This window comes from Podarcis vaucheri, assembly GCF_965113315.1.
Source record: "Podarcis vaucheri genome assembly, chromosome: 5".
NCBI classification, from domain to species: Eukaryota; Metazoa; Chordata; class Lepidosauria; order Squamata; family Lacertidae; genus Podarcis; species Podarcis vaucheri.
In genome coordinates, this window is record NC_138763.1 from 83,510,751 (window position 1) to 83,533,929 (window position 23,179).

General features: G+C 40.6%; 1 protein-coding gene across 4 annotated transcripts in view; it reads right to left on the bottom strand.

Annotated features, from left to right (window-relative positions):
• LOC309532253 (heparan-alpha-glucosaminide N-acetyltransferase-like) overlaps positions 1-23,179 on the bottom strand; it is a 201,900-nt gene that overhangs the window by 51,364 nt on the left and 127,357 nt on the right. For all 4 annotated transcript variants that reach the window (XM_082222432.1, XM_082222431.1, XM_082222433.1 and 1 more), the window contains 3 exons: positions 14,773-14,933; positions 7,120-7,232; positions 4,102-4,226 (listed from right to left, as the gene is read on the bottom strand). In XM_082222432.1, the coding sequence (XP_082078558.1) occupies positions 4,102-4,226; positions 7,120-7,232; positions 14,773-14,933 (399 nt within the window). The remainder of the gene's footprint in view (positions 1-4,101; positions 4,227-7,119; positions 7,233-14,772; positions 14,934-23,179) is intronic.

The following is a 23,179-nucleotide window of genomic DNA, read 5'->3' on the forward strand; positions in this document are numbered from 1 at the left end:
TTGTGTCAATATTTACTGTGCGGATTCATCCCCAACAAAGCTGCATTTTCTCACAAAACAAAATTTTAGCTTTTACTCACTGAAAGTATATACACTCAGAATGTAACCCTCAAATTTCAAATATTGCTTTCCAAGCAGAAAACAGGTATTGTTTACCTGTTGGCAGGGCTGCAACTGCACAATATAGCTGTGGGTGGCAATAGAGGTACAATAGCATTTTTAAAGACAAACTAAAATCCACATGGTAGTGAGCAGACATTTGTGTTCATCTCTGGGTTTGCCATATTTTGAAGAGCAAAAAAGAGGAGACATTTGCCAACTTCTACTTTTAACTATGGATCGTGATGATGACTCTGCCCATGATAAAGAGGATGTGTCCTGGAAGCAGAGGACATATGGCAACCCTAATGTGAACCCATCTTCTAGCTGGTTCTTATGCAAGAAATGGTTAAGAAAAATGTGTTGCTGGGCATTGGGGAAGCCTAGTCTGCTGCTTCTAACACTCTTAAAATGGAAAATGGGAGATTTTATGCTCACTTAACTAAATTAGACCCTGCCTGCAGCAAAACGATCTTGGGTTGCAGTAAGTAATACTAGAGCAAAGAGGCAATGGTTACTCACCCTTAGCAAACTGCAAACCAGCAGTTACTCAAATCTGTCTCCAGCATTACTTGGAAAATGCAGGGCCTTGCCTTCTGAGGCACACAGTAGACTTAGCAAAAATTGTAGTTCGCATGTTTGCATATTCAGCATGTTGTGTCTAAACTGCAGGTGCATTTCATAAAGTCATCAGGAGGATGAGCCACTCCTTAAGGCTCGCTCCAAAAAACCGCTAATGTGGTTCACCAACGCTTGTGAGAATGAACACCCTCCCTAGAATCCTACAAACTTAACAAATCAACTTAATTCCATTTGCCTATGACTGGCGCTATAGAAAAATTAATCTGAAAACATGGAGCTAGTTTTTCACACATCTCCCCAGCTGCAGTTTCTGCACAGCTTCTAAGAGCGTGTAGAATGCATATTCCATCACTCACTTTATGCTAAGCTGATTCCACGAATACAACTGCACATATGTGCATGAAATTGGTACCAGATTGTCAGTGCTTAGAGTGGAAAACATAGGAGTTCTGGGTATTGAAAATTCATTCAGCTAGGCTTCTCCTAATTTAACTTTTTAAAAGGTGGCAGGAACACCATTTCAACAAATGATGCAAAATGAAGAATGGGTCAGGATCATAGCCTTAAATGAAGAATGGGTCACAGCCAACGTGGCCATGTTAAACCTGGCTTCCACCTCTGTGCATGAAAGCATGCATTTCTTCTTAAATAGTTCAGGGTCGTGGTCCAATGTCCATTGGGGAAAAGAGTGTTTTATTCCTCGAGAAGTTGATGTGTGTGATTTATGGCCACATATTAGCTTCCACAGAGTGAAAGAGATTAAAGAATCACACTCTGTCATGAGCAATCTGAGATGGAGGAACAAGCTGCATCCATCTTTTTACACTTTCAAGAACACTTCTTTCTATCTATTGTATTTCTGTGGCATATCATTTCCTCCCAATCAACTAAAATCAAGGTGTCACAAGTCCCTTTTATTGCACTTCGGGTGCATCAGAAGAACCTGAACGCTAACTTCCTGTTGCAAGCAATTTTACAAAAATTCTCTCTACCATTAATAGACAACCAATCACCACCGGCTTTAAATCAATTCTGCAGCAGAAGTATGGCGTGTACAATGAAATGTATAAACAAATAACTATTGACTTTCTCTGTATCTCATATTAAAAATCTTTGCTAACTTGCAGGTGCAAGCAGTAGAGAAACTCTACAAAGTTTACCCAGTAGAAGAAGAAAAGTTTCGGAGAATCTAATGTGCTTCAAAATACTTCATTTTCTAATGGGGTAACTAATGGGGTTGAGTAGAGAAAGATGAACGTTATCATTCCATTGACTTGTGTGGTACTAAGAAATAGGGAAACAACCCAAAGTTCCTTCAACCTCCCCTTAGTGCAAGACTTGTAAGATTCCGGTGCAAAATCTAGGTTACTGTCATAGTACCAGTAATGGGGTAGGGGACGTTATTGTTTCCCATAAATAACTCTTCCTACACAGTTTTTTTCTCTCTCTTCACATGCCACGAAAGAGAAGATTGGCTTCTTTTTCACTTCTGTTGTTTTAAGATAACAGCAACATTTATCTGCAAGGGGGAAAAAATATTCTGCTTCGTTTTAAGTAACGGGGGGGGGGGGGAATTGTTAAGAGGTAGCAATATAGCTTTGCCTTATTCACTAAGACATGCAAATGATCCCATACTAAAACACAAACTGATACATCTATTTCACACAGCTCTTCTGCAATCCCTTGCATGCACCTCAAGCTGTGTCTGCTGATGGCTAGATCATTATTTTAAATGATAAAACAGCAGGACACATAGCATATGACAGCCTTGCCTTGCCAGTGCCTTTTTGAAGGATGCATGTCCTGGGGTACATGAAAGAGCTTGAGAAACACAGCCAAAAACACCCAACAGCGTATATTACTAGGTATGTATCAGTGACAGCAAGCCAGCCCTGTTCCCTCTTCTACAATTCCCAAAGAATAGGGTTTTAAGGGGGGTAAATTCACTCATTTCCAAAATTGGGATTTGAAATTTAACACCACCGACACTGCCCGTCAATTTTTTGTCCAAAGAAATGAGAAATGACAGCACAACCCTAAGGACAGGGAGAGGTGAGATTCTGCCTTGAATCTGGGACAGACGAGCTCTCAAATGTTTTTTAACTGGACTTGGGGAAAGGGCTCAGTGTAGTGGGGAATAATACACTTGGGCATTAAAAATGACTGCCTGGCAGGTGTCACTTAGAATGGGAGTGGAGGGTTCTTTAGGATCCAATTATTTCCAACACAGATTGTAAATGGAAGCAAGTCTAATGCATAATAATAATAATAATAATAATAATAATAATAATAATAATTTATTATTTATACCCCACCCATCTGGCTGGGCCTCCCCAGCCACTCTGGGCGGCTTCCATAAAAACCAAAAATACAGTGAAATATCACACGTTAAAAACTTCCCTGAACAGGGCTGCCTTAAGATGTCTCCTGAATGTCAGGTAGTTGTTTATCGCACTGACATCTGCTGGAAGGGCGTTCCACAGGGCGGGTGCCACTACCGAGAAGGCCCTCTGCCTGGTTCCCTGTAGCTTTGCTTCTCGCAACGAGGGAACCGCCAGAAGGCCCTCGGCGCTGGACCTCAGCATCCGGGCAGAATGATGGGGGTGGAGACGCTCCTTCAGGTATACTGGACCGAGGCCGTTTAGGTATGTTTCTACCAGGTCTGGCTGTCTGAACTCAAGTAGATATTGACTGAACAATCAAGCTGGAAAGCAAATGGGCTTGGAAAGAGGAACATGGATAGTCAGGGGGCGGACACTCAGGGAGCAGTTTGCACTGAATCTGAGCAGCCCACTCAGAATTAAAAGCTTTTGAGCACCAGTTGCAACTCCATTGGCCCCCTTCTGTCACCTGACCAGTGGTCAGGGCTTGCTAACCAGCTGATATTTTCTCAATTGGAGATAATAACTGGAATATATTTCCTTAACGGAAAATCTACCTGACAAGTGATGTTTGTGTGTGGCAGAAAATATAGCAGTTGCCATTTAAACTGAGACAGACGGAAAGATGGGAGTTTTTTGGCTGGCGTTGGCAGAAGTAGGATGCAAATGTCACACTTTGGGATTCAGGATTGGCACTTGCTGCCCGCTCTCTGAATCTGCTTGTTTTCAATAAGCTATAATTGTGTGCTTGCAAATTAACAGATGTTACAAAGATGCTATGAGCCTCCAGTGCTTTCTCTCTCACTGCAAAGAAAAAGATCCTGTTGCGAGGGGGGGGAGAGTACACAGAGAATATTCTTTCACTTGGAAAATGGGTAAAACTATTGGCCTCTTTTTGGAGTTATGTAGCCTTCATACAATAGGTTGTTTAGGAAATGACCTTTCATGATAGTGAATAAGACCTTTATGAATACACTTATAGAATGCCCTTTTTTCCATTACGAAAATTCTACTCTACTGTGCATTCAGACTTGCTTACCTGGGACATCCAGGGACAGGTAGCAGGAATGTGAGGCACAGCCAAAGGGTCTCCAGGATCACCATGATTACCCACTCTGGCCAGTAGAGAACGATATCCCTTAGTGGAGCCCACCGGTTACCAAACTTCAAAGAGAAGGAAATTCACAAGATCAGAGATACGGTCAAGAAAATAAATATGGCCACTTCCAGAAGAATGTGTGTCAGAACCACTCTTTAACCCCCAAAAGTTATCTTCCCCCACCTTCATACACATCAATAGGAAATTGCTCTCTTAACTACATGAAAGTGAAAGCAGCAATTAGAATGTTAGCCACTTCCTGTCTCCGTCACTTGATTCACATGCAAAAAACCCTGAAGACAATCCATCAAATCAAATCCTAGGCATGCCTACGGAGGGAGGGTGAATGAGCATGCTGAGTGCTCATAAAAAGCCATAAGGTCATATTTATCAAGCAGTTGCCCAGCTACTAGGTCAGTGATTTTGCATGTGTTCAGGCTGTGTGCAATATGCCTTCAAAAAAAGAGAGAACTTTATTCATCTCATCTCCCATGTGCTAACCAGGGGAAAGTTTGTTGTGAAGACTATAGACAATGCAATCTACTATGCTCTCAATGTGTGTCATGGACTGGCTGGATGCAAACGAGTGGTGGGAAGCACCAGCAGGAGAACCCCCAGAGGAACTCCCAGAGGATGAAGGCTCAGAGCCAGGGCAGTGATAGGGGGCATGAGGGTGAGCGGTCAGAGGGAGTAGAGGGAGTAGAGCGGGAGGAGGAGGTGTTGGAAGATGAAGAGGCAATAGGGTTGAGTGAGCAGGAAGAGGCTGTGGCAGAGAGCAGCTCAGAAACAGAAGCAGAGTGGAGGCAGGCTGCTGAAGAAGCCATAGGGTCTCCCTCTCCTGCTGTGACCAGTTCCCTTGCCCGCTGGTCTCCCAGAACACAGAGAGGAATGAAGAGGGCAAAGCAATGAGAGACAATACAAAGATACCTTAGGCTGATAGAGAAGCAACCAGCGGAGGAGCCTTAGAGAGTGGTGGGAAATTGGGGACCTTCAGTCCTCACAACTGCCTCACAGAAGCAAGAAAGACCGATTGGGTAGAGTTGCTGGGATCACTAGGTCTGCACTGTTTTGGTTTATTTGAATAAAGAGTTGGCTTTACTGACGCCAGGTGTTTTATATATATATATATGCAGGAGAGCTGCTAGGATTACTGAAGTGTTCCCTTGATGCTCACTTTCAAGGAGCCCTTTCCCCTGCTAAATGCTGAGAGATGTCTGGTCTGTGCATGAAATGGGACTGGAAGGCATCTTTTCAAACATGAATGTGCAAGAGAACAGCCATCTTTAAATGTGTGCCTTTGGTGCCAGGTTACAAAGGTGGCTCTCGTGCAAGCGTCTGATCCAAGAAGCATCAAATAAAACAGGAAGGATAAAATCTGCCCCACATTAATGCACACATCATTTTAATTTGGGGCCTGTGCCACAACACCCATTGCCATCTCTAATGCAAACATATATGTAGGCTGTTATTAAAAGACAGTTATCCAGCAGCTTGTAAAAGCTCTATTGAGTGACTGCAGCCTGTTGTGTAATTACATACTTAGCTCATCAGCAAAGTATTTATCATTATTAGCTGATCATTATCACTAGGAGAAGACACTAGAGTCTGGTCTATAAATACGCATTTAAACCAAATTTAAAACAGGATTGTCCAAGTCAGAGATAAAAGGAAATGTAGGGAGGGAGGGAGGGAGGAATGAGGTCACTCAGTTCACTTGCTTGCCAATGAAGAAATATTATTTGTAACATTCCCTCTAATTTATGTCTTGATCTTCTCAGACTGGAAGCCACTGGAAGCATCCCCTTTTTTCAGAGGGTGAAGACAGAAACAAAACACTCATCACAAATGGCCCTGCATCCCCAGTGCAATTCCAGATTTCTGATTTGCCTTACATACACATAAGCACAATACCAGAAAGTCAAATACTGGTTTAGCTCCTCCCCTCAGTCTCCGGGCAAGCTATCCATTTTAAATATATATATTTAAAATTGAATGCATTTCATATGTTCATTATTCATCTTTATTGAACGGGATTTGCATAAACAGCTATTGGATTGGGCTGTGTGAGTTGGTGATGGAGAAGGTGCTAGCCAATACATTCCTTCCATTTTCTCCTAGTAATTCTTCACATTGAACTGCATTGAAAATATGCAGAGCTCATCCCGGAAAAGAAAATGTCTGTTTCTACTGAACATAGTGAGGGTGCTTTCAAAGTGGCCTCACTTGTCTCAACATGTTACTTCTGTCTTCAACCTTTGAAGCCCAAGCATGTACACAAGAAAACCTTGATAGAAGGTGCATGTAATAAAATCTCGATGTGTTTTTCCTACGGAAAACAGCTTCAGTAGGGTGGGTGGGTGACATATACAAGAGAACAAGCCGAATAACAACAACAACAACAACAACAACAACAATTATTATTTCCACTATTATGATCATGGTATTTAACAAAATCAAGCTGCATAAAGGAATATCTAAGTTATGTAAAGGGTGGGTTGCCTTTATCATCTGTAAATGTTGACCTCAGCAGCTTTATCTTTTTGCTTGTATAAGGAAGATCAAATAAAATTGCATGTGAGTTCTTCATTATTAACAACAGGGAGAAAAGATATTCAGTACAGTCATATAGTAAATAATACCTAGTTATCTAACTTGTAAAACTTGTGTGGAGATTCAGTTTGTGAAACCTTTGAGCATAATATACCTCACTACCAAGAGGAGAGTAAGCAAGGGCATTGGTTACAGTGTAGCCAAGGTAAAGGGACAATCGAGATTATTTCTGATTGAAATTTAGTGGTGCCAGAGAGTGAGATTATAGGTAAGAAAGTCAGCAGTCCTGGAAACTGGTAAAATAGAAGACATTAATAATATGAGGCTAGCTGGATGCCACACACATTGCTGGGTACTCAAAAGTGAGCAAGGGTATGTTTTTCCAAGCTCAGTCCCATTGCATCTCACCTGATATCTGCCAAGGTCTTTTAAGCAAAAGAAGGTCTCCATCAAAGCCAAAATGAAGTAAGTAAATCCAAGACGCTGCAGAACACCAGGAATCCTTGCCCAGCTCCATGACACTGTAGGTACAAAGCTGAATGTTACATATAAGACCCAATTTGAGGGGGGAAATCCAGTACATGATTTGCAATCATGCATATCAACGACTTGGATGATGGACTCAAGGGCATCCTGATCAAATTTGCAGATGACACCAAACTGGGAGGAGTGGCTAACACCCCAGAGGACAGGATCACACTTCAAAACGACCTTGACAGATTAGAGAACTGGGCAAAAATAAACAAGATGAATTTTAACAGGGAGAAATGTAAAGTATTGCACTTGGGCAAAAAAAATGAGAGGCACAAATACAAGATGGGTGACACCTGGCTTGAGAACAGTACATGTGAAAAGGATCTAGGAGTCTTGGTTGACCACAAACTTGACATGAGCCAACAGTGTGACGCAGCAGCTAAAAAAGCCAATGCAATTCTGGGCTGCATCAATAGGAGTATAGCATCTAGATCAAGGGAAGTAATAGTGCCACTGTATTCTGCTCTGGTCAGACCACACCTGGAGTACTGTGTCCAGTTCTGGGCACCACAATTCAAGAAGGACACTGACAAACTGGAACGTGTCCAGAGGAGGGCAACCAAAATGGTCAAAGGCCTGGAAACGATGCCTTATGAGGAACGGCTAAGGGAGCTGGGCATGTTTAGCCTGGAGAAGAGGAGGTTAAGGGGTGATATGATAGCCATGTTCAAATATATAAAAGGATGTCACATAGAGGAGGGAGAAAGGTTGTTTTCTGCTGCTCCGGAGAAGCGGACACGGAGCAATGGATCCAAACTACAAGAAAGAAGATTCCACCTAAACATTAGGAAGAACTTCCTGACAGTAAGAGCTGTTCGACAGTGGAATTTGCTGCCAAGGAGTGTGGTGGAGTCTCCTACTTTGGAGGTCTTTAAGCAGAGGCTTGACAACCATATGTCAGGAGTGCTCTGATGGTGTTTCCTGCTTGGCAGGGGGTTGGACTCGATGGCCCTTGTGGTCTCTTCCAACTCTATGATTCTATGATTCTATGATTCTATGTAACATATTTTTCTATTTGGCCCAAAATTACTGAGTTATCAGATGCATCAAGGATTTGGTTCCAATACCAAGAAACTTATGGGCTAAGGCTTGGAGTCCAGTGATTGTGTGCATCCAGGTCCCAGAAGCCTCTTCAGGCATAGTAGGGAATACATGGGTGCAAGAATAGCCTTTGCAGTTGACAGGCAGTATGAGACTTCTAGATCAGTATGCGCCATCCTGGTGCCCTCTCAGATGTTTTGGACTACAACTCGCATCAGTCCCAGCCAGCACAGTCATAGAATCATAGAACTGTGGGGTTGGACAGGACAGCGAGGGTCATCTAGTCCAACCCCTTGCAATGCAGGAATCTTTTGCGCAACGTGGGCTTGAACCCACAACCCTGATATTAAGAGTCTCATGCTCCACCAACTGAGCTATCGTGTTGACTGAGGCTAGTGGGAGTGGCATTTTAAAATTTCTGGAGGGCACTAGGATGGTGAAGGCTATTCTAGATTCACCATAGATCCTAGGAGCTGACCTTTTGCCTTTGATTGGCCAACTCTTTGAAGTAGCACTCTGAGCCTATTGCACATCAGGCTTCAGCTCAACTTCCCAGTGTCACCTCCAGCCAAGAGCAGCAGAACCCCTGGATTGCAAAAAACCAAACGCTTTCAGGTCTGGAATTGGGTATAGCTGTCCACATCAACAGCCTCCCTCTGACAATGCGCTCAATGAACTACAGAACATTTGGAGAAAGTTCCTCTATGCGCCCTGTGCGCATCAATGTCTTTGCCTCCCTGTCAGCCCACCACTACCAAGAGATGAAAGTTAGCTAGTCTCCTTGGAGGTGCCCAGACATTTTGACAATTTCTGACAGTTTCAGATATGTCTCAACTTTCTCCCAATCAAGCTGCCTGTTCTCTATTCTAAAATACTGTCCTTTCCACAAAGCCACCCAGCAACTTAAAGTGCTTACATTTACAATAGTGAATCTGAGGATTAATCAGCAGGTTTCATACTTTTAAAGCTCTGGGCTCCATCCAGCTTGTGCTGTCCACTTAAAGGGGAAGTATTCCCATCAGTCCATTACTGCCATTTATTCTTAATGTACTGCTCTTTTGTTGTGCAAGCACAAAGGGGACAAAGACAGAAGAGGAGGCTGCTGAAGAGTGCTTGGCTTTCTCATTTGCTCTCATGGAGGCGGAACTTGGCCATTCTGAATAAAAGGACAATGAACTAAAGTCAAATTTTATGGGAATGTCATTTGTCTAAGGCAATCATTTTGTTTTATGCTCTCCATTTCAAGCTGTAGGATATTTTTGAGTAGGGGGCAGTATTTTACAGTCCATTTTCCTTGTGGTGAGTAAGCACTGGAGACTTATCTGATTATTTACATCAGGGGTTGCCAATGTGGTGACTTCCATATGTTGCTGGACTGCTGCACCCATCATCACTTAACACTAGTCGGGATGATGGGCCTGGCTGGGGATGATGGGAACTATAGTCTAACAACTTCTGGAGGGCTTTACATTGGCTGCCCCCAATGGGGCTGGAAAAAAATATCTGAGCCTGAAACTCTGAAGAGATGCTGCCACTCAGGATAGACCATACTGGGACTGACAGACCAATAGGCTAGCTCACTATAAGATACTAGCAAATCTTGGCATTCTGTAAATTTAGCGAAATATTGCTAGCAGCTCCTCCTAGCCCTGCAGCTAAGCCTCACTCAATTGTGAAAAGATAACAGAGTCCCCACAGTCCTGACATTTTGTCCTGGATGTAGCTTGGCTTGCTAGTGCTGGAATGAGGAGATTTATAATTTTGACCTTTTGATATGAAGACGTCCCTCCTTCAAAGGCTACTAGCTATGACACGGCTATTGATGAACGCTAGCCACAGGGACTATGCTCTGCTGCCACAGCTGGAGGTAGCAACAGTTCTGAATACCAGTTGCTGGAAACCACAGAAGAGAAGAGGTCTCTAGTGCTCCCACCCTGCTTGCTGGTTTCCCACAGCCTTCTAGTTGGCCACTGTGAGAACAGGATGTTGGACCAGATGGGCGATCGGCCTGATCCAGCACATTTTTCTCATGTTCTTATGTTCATGCAATGCCAGCTAGGTTGCAGACATGCCATTTTTTTCCTAACTTTTATGCTCTCACAGGTATTTGTGTGGAATCATTTCAGAGAGGACTGAAATTGCATTGATATATATATATATATATATATATATATATATGGATGAAATCACTGTGTTGCCAAATACTGTATATAATCCTGTCTTGCCTTTCAAACACACAAATGTTGGCATGAACGGGGGTGGGCAACCAAAGACCCTTTGACTAATGGGATGAGTGTAAAAAATACTAGAATTGAAACGTTGCTGAGAAAGTCCATTCCGATTCAGATAAATGGAAAAGTGTGGTATAATATTACCCGCTTTCCATCACATTACGAAAAAATGTTAGATTGTACTGGGGTGTGATTGGGTTAGTATTAGGTTTTTGGATCATATGATACATGGTAGAAACCCTTCACATTACTCTTGGGAAACTACAAAGCCAGCTGGCAGATACGGAAAACTCAAGTCAAATTCACAACATATCATCTAGCTCATTTTCAATCACATTTAGTTATTTATTAAATTATTGTATTTTCAGAACCCTGAAAGAGTCAGGTATGATAAAATTTGCATCATGCCAATCAGCCAGGCATAGACTAAGGTACTGGTATTAAATATAATCTTTTATTGCATTTCCTCTCTTCATTTCATATTTGAATATGAGACACAATCAGCCATATGAATTGGTTCAATTATTTCCAAGATTTCTTTTGGAGTCTCGGTACAAAACACATCTGAGCACAAAAGCCAATGAAGAAGGGTGGTAGTGGATCAGGAAGATAATAAAATATAATCTGGAGGCTTAAAATTCATAATTCTAGACCTGTAGGGCTCAGACGCAAAGCTGTCCAAAAGAGAAACTTCCTACACTTAAGATTATTTTCCTGTTGCTCACGCTTAAAATTCTGAATTTGGCTCAGGTGAAGGCCTCTCCCCAAATTATGTTACTGCAGGGGTGGCTGCCTTGTTGTCTAGTATAAATAGCAATATCTGGAACATATAATAAAGCTTATCCTACAAATTCTTAACTGTTAAATGTTTTTCTTTACTAATGTTTTCGCTGCTTTCAAATTCTTTTAAGTACTATACCATACCCTCCAACATTCCTCAGATGAAAATAGGGACATTTCTCACTCCCCTCCAACTGGCCTTCATCAACCGCCCCCCCCCCCCGCCCCAATTTTTTGGTCATTGTCTCCCACAGAGCATTTTCTATCAGAAGAACGGGCAAAATTAGATGCAGAAGCACAAAGCTTTTTTTAAAAAAAATAAATAAATCAAGACTCCTTGCGCTGTGCTCCATTTCCTCTTTCTTCCCACCTGGGGCAGCCCTGCCCTCTGCCTGCACCTCAGAACCAACGTGTCACGCGGAGCTGGGCTTCAGTCACAGCAGCCTTTTCTCCTTGACTGCTCCCCAGCAATTGCTGCAAACTGCCCAAGGGAGAAGGCTAGTTAGTGGTGGCCACAGAGAGGAAATGGGATACACCCTAGCAGACGCCACTGCCATCATCACCGTTTCTTGGGACAAGGGCCAGCTCATCCTCCTCCTCAACCTCAGCAGTAGCAGCAGTGGCAGGGGAAATAGGGACATTCCAGGATCAAATCAGAAGCCAGGCTTTCATGATTCCGGGACTGTGCCTGAACAATCGGGGCACTGGGAGGATATGCTGTACAATCCATTATCCCTTTGAGGTAAGTCACTATGACATCAATTTTACAGGTAAGGAACTGAGATGTGGATACATCAAACCCTAGGCCCTATTCAGATGGAATAAGGCCTAGGGTCTGATGGAGACAATCCCACACCCTGTTTCTGTGGCGACACAAATCATAAGGCAAGGTATTCATCCAAACACCCTTTTAAATGCTGTCTCAAACCCATTAGTGTCCTCTGCTAAAACTGCAAGCTGACAAAACTTTCCCAGGCCGAAGTATCTTTCTCAAACACTGAATTCATTGTTAGCTGAATTCTTTTTAACACTGGGACCTGCTAGTATACCCAAATACTTTTACATTTCAAAAATGCAGTCCATTTATACTCTACTTAAGGTGATGTTCAACGTTGTTTGTTCTGCCAGAAATTATTCACGTCCCTTTCCTAATCTTATTCACTAGACTAAAGCTTCTTTCAGGTTTAGGACTGTCAGCTGTTGATAACCTTATTGAGGTAGGGTGCATTTAGAGCAATGGGAGTGACTTTCTTTATAGTCTTCTGCACACCTTTGGGAAACCTAGTCCTCTAAACACAGTAGTACTTCTAAGCAAACAGGCCTGAGATTGCTCTGTAAATCCTGTAAAAGGAACGCAAGGATGATGATGATGAAGAAGAAGAAGCAGGAGGAGGAGTGTTAGCATTGCTATGGAGGAAATGTCTATGCTAGAAGCGGAAGGAAAATATATTTAATTGAATATTTTGAGTTGGATTGGGGGTTTTAAGACTGCCATTGTCTCTTACATCCTGCCCTGCTATAGCACAGAGGCGCACTCCTCCCAAGACAGATGGATGCCAACACTCTGAAGAAAACCTATCTGAATACCACCCACCCACAGTGCCTTCCTCTACAGAGGAAACCATACATCTATCCTGGTTCCAGCCTCTGAATCCTGCAGATACAGAACTTTATTAAGGCTTCCATTATTAAGCTCTTCCTTTAAAGAAAGCAGAAACTCGTGGTTAGGAAGAAATATGTGCAGCCCCAACTGCACTGTACTGTGGATTTAAAAGGGCAACTGTCAAGAACATAATGCATTTTGGGGGTGGAGATTGGGATTTGAAAGCCGACACCGCAATGGCTCCATAAGTACTCAGCACTTGGAACTGGCTATCCTGCAGTACTGAAGTGCAGAGATTTGCAAAAAAATAAAAATAAAAAAGTCACAAACATATCTAATCTAAGTGCCAAGTTCTTAGTTCCTTCACATTTCTCTCTCTTCCCTTGGGCTGCATAAAAAGAGCTGTCTTTGGTTTCTGCTGGAAAATGGATGCTGCATGTAACAGCCAAAAGAGAGAGAGAGGGAGGAGAAAGAATTCTGATAAATAAATGATCCACAGAGGGTGTTATGCCACCATGACGGTTGCTGCCTTTCCCAAATACTTCCAGTGCTTACAGGATTTGCCATTGGGGGCAGCAGAAATGAGACACCTCCGGTCTGGTAATTGTTGTTTCTAAAAGTCTCCAGATCAGATTATTGTCACTAAAAGTACCTCTCTGTTTTGCCAAACTAAATTAGCAAGCCATTTTTGCTGAAAGCAGAAAAGTGTTAACAGTTGACATGCCCAGCACCAGCTGCTGGGACTTTAATAGGCAATAACTAGATATGTTCTGCTGGTGAATGCAAAGTTGTAATTTGCTGTTGCAGACTGTTGTGTATTTAGCAAAACAAGCAAATAAAACTGTAGCAACTATTGCTCAAAAGGCCCAAAAAATAAAAAGAAATCACCAGGGACTTCTTTTTAGAAAGCATAGTAGGGTCCCACATTCAATAAATGGTTTTAACCATTCATTATTTTTAAAGCCTAGATCTTCTATCTGCAGATGGAGATAATAATGCACCATTGGGGAAAATAATAGTCCTATTCATGAATTCAAAAGGCCACATGGAGGCTCTTCACTTTCCCCTTCTGAGCAGGACGATCTGAAGTGGGTTGCAAACATGTTACAAGTCTCCTTGCTATCAGGAACTCGGTCATATGTGCTCACAAGGCCCCATAGACCTTCTCTCTAAACACAAGAAGATCGGGGAGGGAGCAGGCATCATAGGATTGTAGAGGTCATTTAGTCCACACACACCCACCCCCCCGAAATGCAGGAATCTCAACTAAATCATCCATGACCATCCAACCTCCGCTTAAAAACATCCAATGAAACAGAGTCTCCCAAACTTCCTGAGGGAGTCCGTTCCACTGTAAAACATCACCTATTGTCAGAAAGGTCTTCCTGGTGTTTAGTTGGAATCTTCTTTCTTGTAACTTGAAGCCATTGGTTAGGGTCCCACCCTCCGGAGCAGCAGAAATCAAGCATGTACCATCCTCCATGCATCAGTCCTTCAGATATTTGAAGATGGATATCTCCTCTCAGTCTCCTCTTTTCCAGGCTAAACATACCCAGTTCCCTCAACCATTCCTTATAAGGTTTCCAGACTCTTATCATCTTGGTCGCTCTCCTCTGCACATGTTGCAGCTTGTCAATATCCTTCTTAAATTGCAGCAACCAGAACTGGACAGAGTATCCCAGAACTGCACAGAGACACTGGGGGCAGGGCCAGCAATGCCCCACAGCAAAAAAAAGGGGGGAGCAAGGGGCACTTGGCCATAGAGATTTAAAGTACAAGCCATGCCTGGAAAGCACGGAGGAAAGATAAGTGTGGATATTGTACGTGATTGTATGATAAAAACACTAACGACCGAAAGGCAATTATACTTACATGGACCATCTCTTGGTCCATAGTTAAGGAAGCAGAGTCCCATCAAGAGTAAGATCACAGTCCTCCAGGTCAATTTACGCAAGAGCTGGATACGGTTCACGCCTCTTTTCAGCATTGCATGGAAAGCCAGTGCTACTGATGTGCCAATGATGAAAACAAACCTATAAACATCAAGGATTTGTCAACAACCCAACTCCAACCATACATTCATTGATTTTCCTTTCGATTCAAATCTATTGGACTCCATTCGCCTAAGTAAAATCTCCATTGACAAGGAAGGTAAGGATGAATGGGCATTTGTTTGGGGATATATTTTCATCTCACACTTCCAAAATGGGTGTTCCAGAAGTAAATAAAATTATTTTCTAGAAAGGAAATCACCATTCCTAGTAGATGAGACAAACTACTCAGATTCAAAAGCAGCTTGCCTTGTTGGCTAAGAGGGCTGTGGTAGAGGAAATGGCCCTTGTGGAAATGCCCTTGGATTGTCTCCTAGAGCTTGGGAGCTATAGTAACATGCTAGCAGCCTCCTGCTCTTTATGCAAGAGAAAGTCAGTATTAGGGCAAATGATTCAGTGAAAGAACTGTTCCAACTAGTCTTTTTTGGGTATATCCATTTCAGCAACCAGTAACCCAACATTCATCAGTTGGAGAGTCATTCTTTTAAATTTACTTTTAATATCAGAAATGGCAAAGGGCCAAATCAGAAATGATGGCAAAAGACTAGGTCTAAACCAATCATGTATAAAGAGAAGAAGTCTGTTTTTGAGAGCTGTGGAGTGAATAGATGAGAGCAGCTGATGTGTCCAGAATAATGGGACAGGTTTTGGTGCATGGTAATAGTTTTATTGTAAAATAGTTATAAAACCAATACAAGTTTGCACCTACAAAGAACAAAGGTTGCATTTAGTTCTAATGAATGGTAACTTTGCCATATTGATTTATGCTAGCTTTGTGTTTATTTTTACATTGTTGGTTACGTACTATTGTTTTTCATTGCTTTTAAATTTATTTTGCTTGCATTTTTTTTTATATAATTTTTATTAGAGTTTCAAAAAAAAAAAGAAAATATCATATACAGGAAAAAAAAAGAGAAAATAACAATAAAAATAGAACCATATGTACAACAAATCATTTTCCTTTTGGACTTCCATCAGCGTTGCTGACATCGTTCATTGTTAACCTTTTAATACACATTCCATCTTTTTTGTTCCTATTGCCAGTTAATCCATCCTTCCTCATAATCTCTACTAAACAATATTTATTGATATTTTACAAAGCCTCTTTAAATCCCACTAGCGTTATTTTTGCCCCATAATTATTTTCCAAATAACACACAAATTTCTCCCAGTCCTTTATAAATTTCTGGTCCTTAGTATATCTGATTTTCCCTGTCAATTTATCCAATTCAGCATATTCTATCAGTTTTGTTCTCCACTCTTCCACCGTTGGAACTCCTTCCTGCTTCCACTTCTGGGCTAACACAATTCTGGCAGCTGTCACCGCGTACTGGAAAAGTCTACAGTCCTTTCTTTTGACATCCTTCCCTACGATACCTAATAGAAATGCTTCTGGTTTTTTCACGAAAGTATATTTTAGCATCTTTTTCATCTCATTATATATCTCTTCCCAAAAGCTTTTAACTTTCTTACACTCCCACCACTGATGGAAGAAAGTCCCTTCTTTATGTCTACATTTCCAGCACTTGTTGTCCACCTTATAGATCTTTGCCAATTTGGCAGGTGACAGGTACCATCTGTAGAGCATTTTCATCATATTTTCCCTCAGTGAAATGCAAGCCGTAAATTTAATGTTCTCTTTCCACAACCTTTCCCAATCCTCTAGTTGGATGTTATAGCCTAGGTCCCTTGCCCATTGTACCATCACCGCTTTCACTTCCTCATCCTTCATATGCCACTCCAGTAGTATTTTATACATTTTTGACAGGATTTTATGTTCGTTATCTATTATCTCTTTTTGGTAAGTTGACTCTTTTTCTACGTAATTTCTTTCCTTCAACTCCTTTTTAAACATTTCGTTTATCTGAAAGTAATGCAGCCAATCGTATGTTAACTCCTTAACTTGATCATAGGGTTTTAATTTCCACTTCCCTCCTTCCTTGGTAACCATTTCTCCATAGTTTCCCCATTTCCCTCTCATATTAACTTTTTTTACAGACATCATTTCTAACGGGGATAGCCAGTGCGGGATTTTTGGTTCCAGTATGTTTTTGTATCTGTTCCATACCTCTATTAGAGCACCTCTAAAAATATGATTCATAAATCCTTTATCTGCCTTCTTTTTGTCACTCCACAAATACATATGCCACCCGGCTTTGTTGTTGAACCCTTCAAGATCTAATAATTCCTTGTTCTCCAACTTTACCCATTCTTTAATCCAGCACAGACATGCTGCCTCATAGTAAAGTTTCATGTCTGGTAGGGCGAAGCCACCTCTTTCTTTTGTGTCTGTTAGTAATTTAAATTTAATCCTGGGCTTCTTCCCTTCCCATACATATCTTGAAATCGCCTTTTGCCACTCTTTAAATATTTTTGTGTCTTTAATTATGGGTATAGTTTGGAATAGAAATAGCAACTTAGGAAGAACCATCATTTTTACCATCGATATTCTTCCCCAGAATGATAATTTCATTCTGGCCCAACTCTCTAAATCTCTTTTTATGCCTTTCCATACTGGGATATAGTTAAGTTGATATAAATCTATGTTCCTATCGGAAAGCCATATTCCTAAGTATTTAATCTTTTTCACAACCTCAATTTCCGTTCTTTGTTGTAATAATTTGATCTTATCGCCGTCCATATTTTTTACTATCATTTTAGTCTTTTTCTTATTCAGCCTAAATCCTGCCATTTTTCCGAATTGTTCCATCTCCTCTAATATCTCTTTTATACTTTCTATAGGTTCTTCCACCGTCAAAACCACGTCATCCGCGAAGGCCTTGATTTTGTATTCATTTACTCCTAATGTCACCCCTTTAATTTGGCTATTTTGTCTAATTGCATTTAGAAGGACTTCCAAAACTACAATGAATAGTAGAGGCGAAAGTGGGCAACCCTGCCTTGTACCTTTACATATCTTTATTTCTTCTGTGATAGAGTTATTTACTATCAATCTTGCTTTCTGGTCCGTATATATTGCTTCAATGCCATTAAAAAAGTCTTGACCCACCTCCATAAGCTCCAAGTTCTTCAACATAAATTCCCAAACCACATTATCGAAGGCTTTCTCCGCATCTACGAATATTAGGCTTGCTGGTTTGTCGCATCTATCAGATAGATATTCAATAACGTTCACTATGCTTCTTATATTATTTCTTATTTGTCTGCCGGGTAGAAAGCCTTCTTGATCTTTATGTATAATTTTTACTAGTATCTTTTTTAATCTCTTAGCTAAAATTCCTGCGAAAATCTTATAGTCTATATTTAATAACGAGATGGGTCTATAGTTCTTGACTTGTGTGAGGTCCGAATCTTGTTTTGGTATTATTGTAATAAATGCGTCTTTCCATGTTCCAGGGATATCTTTTTCTTTTAAGATGTTGTTCATTACTTTAATCAACGGAACCATTAATATGTCTTTCATTTCTTTGTAGTAGCTGCAAGTGAATCCGTCCGGTCCTGGTGCTTTCCCTCTTTTTAACTCTTTTATAACTTCTTCTACCTCTTCCTTGCATATTGGTGCATTCAGCTGTTCTTTTTGATCTACCGGGATCTTCCTTACCATTTTTTCTTTCAAGTATCTTTCTATTTTTCTTTTGTTATTTCTATCTTTATTTCTGTATAGTTGCTTGTAAAAGTCCGTAAACGCTCTCCTAATTTCCTTCGGTTCTGATGTTTCTTCTCCGTTCAACTCAATTTTATGAATTGTGTTTTGTTCTTTTTTTTTCTTAACCTGCCAGGCGAGCCATTTTCCTGATTTATTGGCGAACTCGAAGTTTATCTGTCTTAATCTTTTCACGTTCCATTCAACCTCTTTATTAACTAACATTGCAAATTGGGTTTGGAGAATCTTTATTTCCTGTTTTATCTTCACGTTGTTGGGTTTTTTAATCAACTTTTGTTCATTGTTCATAATCTGTTCCAGAATCTCTTTTGTCGCTCTTTCTTTGTTGTTCCTTTTCCATACATTCTGTTGGATGCAGAGGCCCCTCATCACTGCCTTACTCGCGTCCCACACCACACTCGTTTTTGTCCCTTTATCCATATTATTCATGAAGAATTCAATTAGATTTCTTTGTACTTTTTCAACAAACTTTTGGTCATTCCATAAATTGTCGTTTAGTCTCCACCTAAAAGATCGTTCTTCCAAACTTTTTAACTCCATTACTATTGGATTGTGATCGGAGATCACCCTCGCTTGTATTTCAATTCTTTGTATTCTTGGGGTTAACTCGCTCGAGACCCATATTTGATCTATTCTTGAGAAAGATTGATTTGGTTCTGAGTGATGGGTAAACTGCTTCTCCAATGGGTGTCTGAGCCTCCACATATCTACCAGGTTACAGTTCTTCGTCATCGTAAAGAAAGTTTTGGGTAGTTTCCCTTCTTTATTCATCGTTTTTCTTAATCTGTCCATTTCTATTGAAGTCACCCCGTTCATATCTCCCATTAGTATAATTTTTTGGTCCATATACTCAAATAATTTCTCTTCGAGCGATCTAAAGAATTCTGTCTTGTTCCCATTTGGTGCGTAGATCCCAACAATTATTAATTTTTCCCCTTGCCAATTAATTTGGACCGCAATGATTCTCCCTTCTTCATCTTTAAATAATTGGTGTGATTCAATTTTGTTTTGAATATATAGAACAACGCCTCTTTTTTTCACTTTATCCGAGGATATAAATTCGTTCCCTAATCTTTTATTGATCAGAATTTTCCTATGCTTTCTTGCCACGTGCGTTTCTTGCAAGCATATGATGTCCAACTTTTTCTTTTTCAAGATATGTTCAATTCCGTTCCGTTTCTTCTTATCGTTCATTCCATTGATGTTCCAGTTCCATAGTTTTAGCGTCATTCTTTTAGCTGTTTGGATTTGAGTTTACTTTAAAGTTTTTCTGTCCTTTCTCCTTCTTCCTCTTCCTCCTCTTCTTCTGATTCTCTCCCGGTCAATTCTTCTTCTCCTTCTGATGTAGAGTCTTCCTTCCTTCTTGCTCCTCCTTCTGCTCCTTTTACCTCTTCTTCTCCTTGTTGTAGTTCTTTATATCTTCTTGTAAATTTTCCTATTTCCTCCGGACTTACTAGTCTTCTTTTTACACCTTTATAGAAGAACGAAATTCCTTCAGGGAATTCCCATCTAAAGTCGATCTTGTTTTTCTTAAGTAATTGCACCAGCGGTTTGTAAGCTTCTCTTCGTTTCAACAGTCTTATCGGTATATCTTTGAATAAAATTATGTAATTCCCGTCTATGTATAATCTTCTCTCTCTATTCCTTTGGAGTACCAAATTTCTCATTTCTCTATCTTTAAAGATTATTAAACAATCACCCGGGAATTTCTTTAACTTATTTGTTTTGATTTTCATTCTAAATGCATTTTGTATTCTCTTTGCAACTTCTTCCTCCGGTAAGTCCATCCACTGCGCAATTTCCTTTGTCAATCTTTCTTTTATATTTTCGTTTTGTATTTCCGGTATGTGTCTCAATCTTAAATTCACTTCTCTCTGTTTTAGTTCATTCATTGCAATAGAGTCTTTCATTTCTTCCTGTGTTTTAATTAAGTCTGCAATCTCATTTTTCATCTTCTCTTCTTCCCGTTTCAACTCTTTCATTTCCTGCTTTGATTTCTTAAATCCTTCATCCACTCTCTTTGAAACCTCTTTGATCTGTCCCTTCAGTTCACTAACTGTCTCCTCAATCTTTTTGTCCATCTTCCCGATTTTATTATCTACCTGTTCTAATTTCGTCTCTAAATTTTTCTCGCTTTGTTTTATTTCTGCAAACATCTTCAATATTTCTGTTCTAAATTCTGTTTCTTGCTTTGAGGGTCTCCTTTCTGTTGGAGTCCCCCCCTCGCCTCCTCCTTTTTTTTGTATATGTGACATTTTCTTAGATATTGAGATATCAAGTATTCACACCACTTGCTTGCTATACCTTTGCCACCCAATTCTAATTAATTATTAATGAAATACCAACCAGAAGCCAACAGTAAAACAGATTCAACCTAAAGAAGAAGAAGAAAAATCAATATAACAGATACAATTTCTGCTTCTTTAACTTATCACACCCAGAAACTTTCCATTAAGTATTTCTACCCCCCCCCCCCCGGGGAAGGGGAGATAGAGCAAAAAAGAAGTTAAAAAAAAATTGTTAATCTATCGCCTCTGTCTGTATCTTTCTGTTTTCTTCTTGCCCCTAGTTGGGCTAATCCATCCGTGGCATTGGTTGATCAATACACTGGTTTGTCAGACCAAAGTCTAATTTCTAAAGTCAGGTAAGATTCAGATGTAGTTCAGTTATAATCCAGAGGAGGGCGTCGAAGTAGAGAAAGAAGTTCAAACCAGGTTCTAATTTATAAGCTCCAAAATCTAATCAATATACTTTATACTGAGCAGTTCATAAAGTGTGAGCTGTTAGGAGAAGGAGTTTCTCTAAAGCAATTTCTAATCAGCTGAGTTCACAAACTTTATACGGTTTCCATTAGAGGTTTCAGCATTGGAGTGTAGTAATTAGTTCAAGCCACAAGATGGGGCCAGAGAGCCAAGTTTAGAGGGAAAGTTTTAAATAGTTATTTCCCCTATTCTTCCAGCTCTGCCCCTTAATTTTGATAGTCTTATTCAAAGGGGAGAAGTGAACCCTCAAAAGACGGCCAAAAGAAACATCTAAGTACTCTTATCTTCTCAGCCACACTGTCTTTTAAGTCTCTTAGTCTAGCGTCAGAGTCGGAGATTCTTCTTAGCCCCGGGTTAATATGGCGCCGGAGCTTCCTCCTTGTGAAATAGTTAATTGCAGATACAGCAACAGGTGGTCCCTCTATATTCAATTTACAATAACTCAGTGTTCACTGAGATTTCAATTCTGTCCCAAAGTTTCGCTACTCCCCTTCTCACTCCTTTAGAAGGAAACTTAATGTCAAAAATTACAGGGGAGGCGGCAACTGTAACCGCTAGCGGCAACTTACTTTCGCTTTCAGCTCTGCTGGTAACGCTGCGTCTTTCTTTTGTGATACCAGACAGCCGCTGAGCTCGAATTCTTCTCTTTGTTTTCGGAGACTTCCTTGCTGTTTTAAAGCCTCAGGTCTTACAAACTTATTGTTGGAATCCGAATTTCTTTGTGTTGAGAGCAGAGCGCTATTCCCTGCAGGCTCGGGGCTTCGCTATTTGGCCGCTGCAATGGCTGCCCGATTGCCCGCTGCGCGTTCCGTCACACTCTTCACCTAGGGCTACCTGGCGACCGAACGATCAGCTTTAGGCTCCGCCGGGAACTTGGACCTCCAGACCCCCTCCGGAAGGTCAACGGGGGGTTTTCCGCCCTCAAACCCCCTTTTTACGACCAAAAATAGCTAGGGCTTTCTCTCCCGAAAAAACCCTCGCCTGCCTCGGGTCCGCGCTCTACCGGAAGTCCACCGCATTTTTTATTTTATTACTGAGTTTTGTAAACTGCCCAGAGGACAGAGGAAATGTTGTAAATAATCTATAAATTGATTTACATCTAATCAATTAATTCAGTCAAAACACAGATTAATCAACTAAAAGTTCTTTTTTAAATAGTTGGCAGTTTAATAGGCACAAAATTCCTAATAAACCAGCTGGTAGAATTCAGTACTACAAGATGTGGAGATAACTACCGGCTTACATAGCTTTAAAAGTTGATTAGGCAAATTATTGGAGAATTTATTTGAGTTTAAACTAAAACCTCAATATAGAGATTGAAACATGGTTGAAAGCATAATTAAATACACTATTAAATTAAATACACCATTACTTTGAAGTGAACATGAAATGAAAATAATTAATGAAGTAATTGGTAACTATTTTCAATATAATGAAAAAGGGAAGTCAGAGAGGGAATAGGATTGTATATAATTTGGGGAGCAAGGGGGCTATTTTAAGAGAACATTTTAACAAATACGGCATTATCTAAACAAAAGTAAAGACACAGTTCAACTGAAAGGGGAAATAAAGAGCAAGAAGATGAACATAAGCAAAATGGCTCAAAGAGGATATATATTTTTAAAATGTGACTAACAACTTTGCCTTATAAAATAAGTGTTCTGAGCAATCAGCTAATGCTTGAACAGCATGAAAACCAGAGACGGATGTAAAGATGCTAATTCAGGATGTGGAGAGGAAAACAGTCTTCAGGGAAAGGACATTTTTTTAAAAAATGCCAAATGTGCAAATCTGTCATTCTTTGCCTTAATGGGCACTTATAAATGTGCAACTTGCCAAAG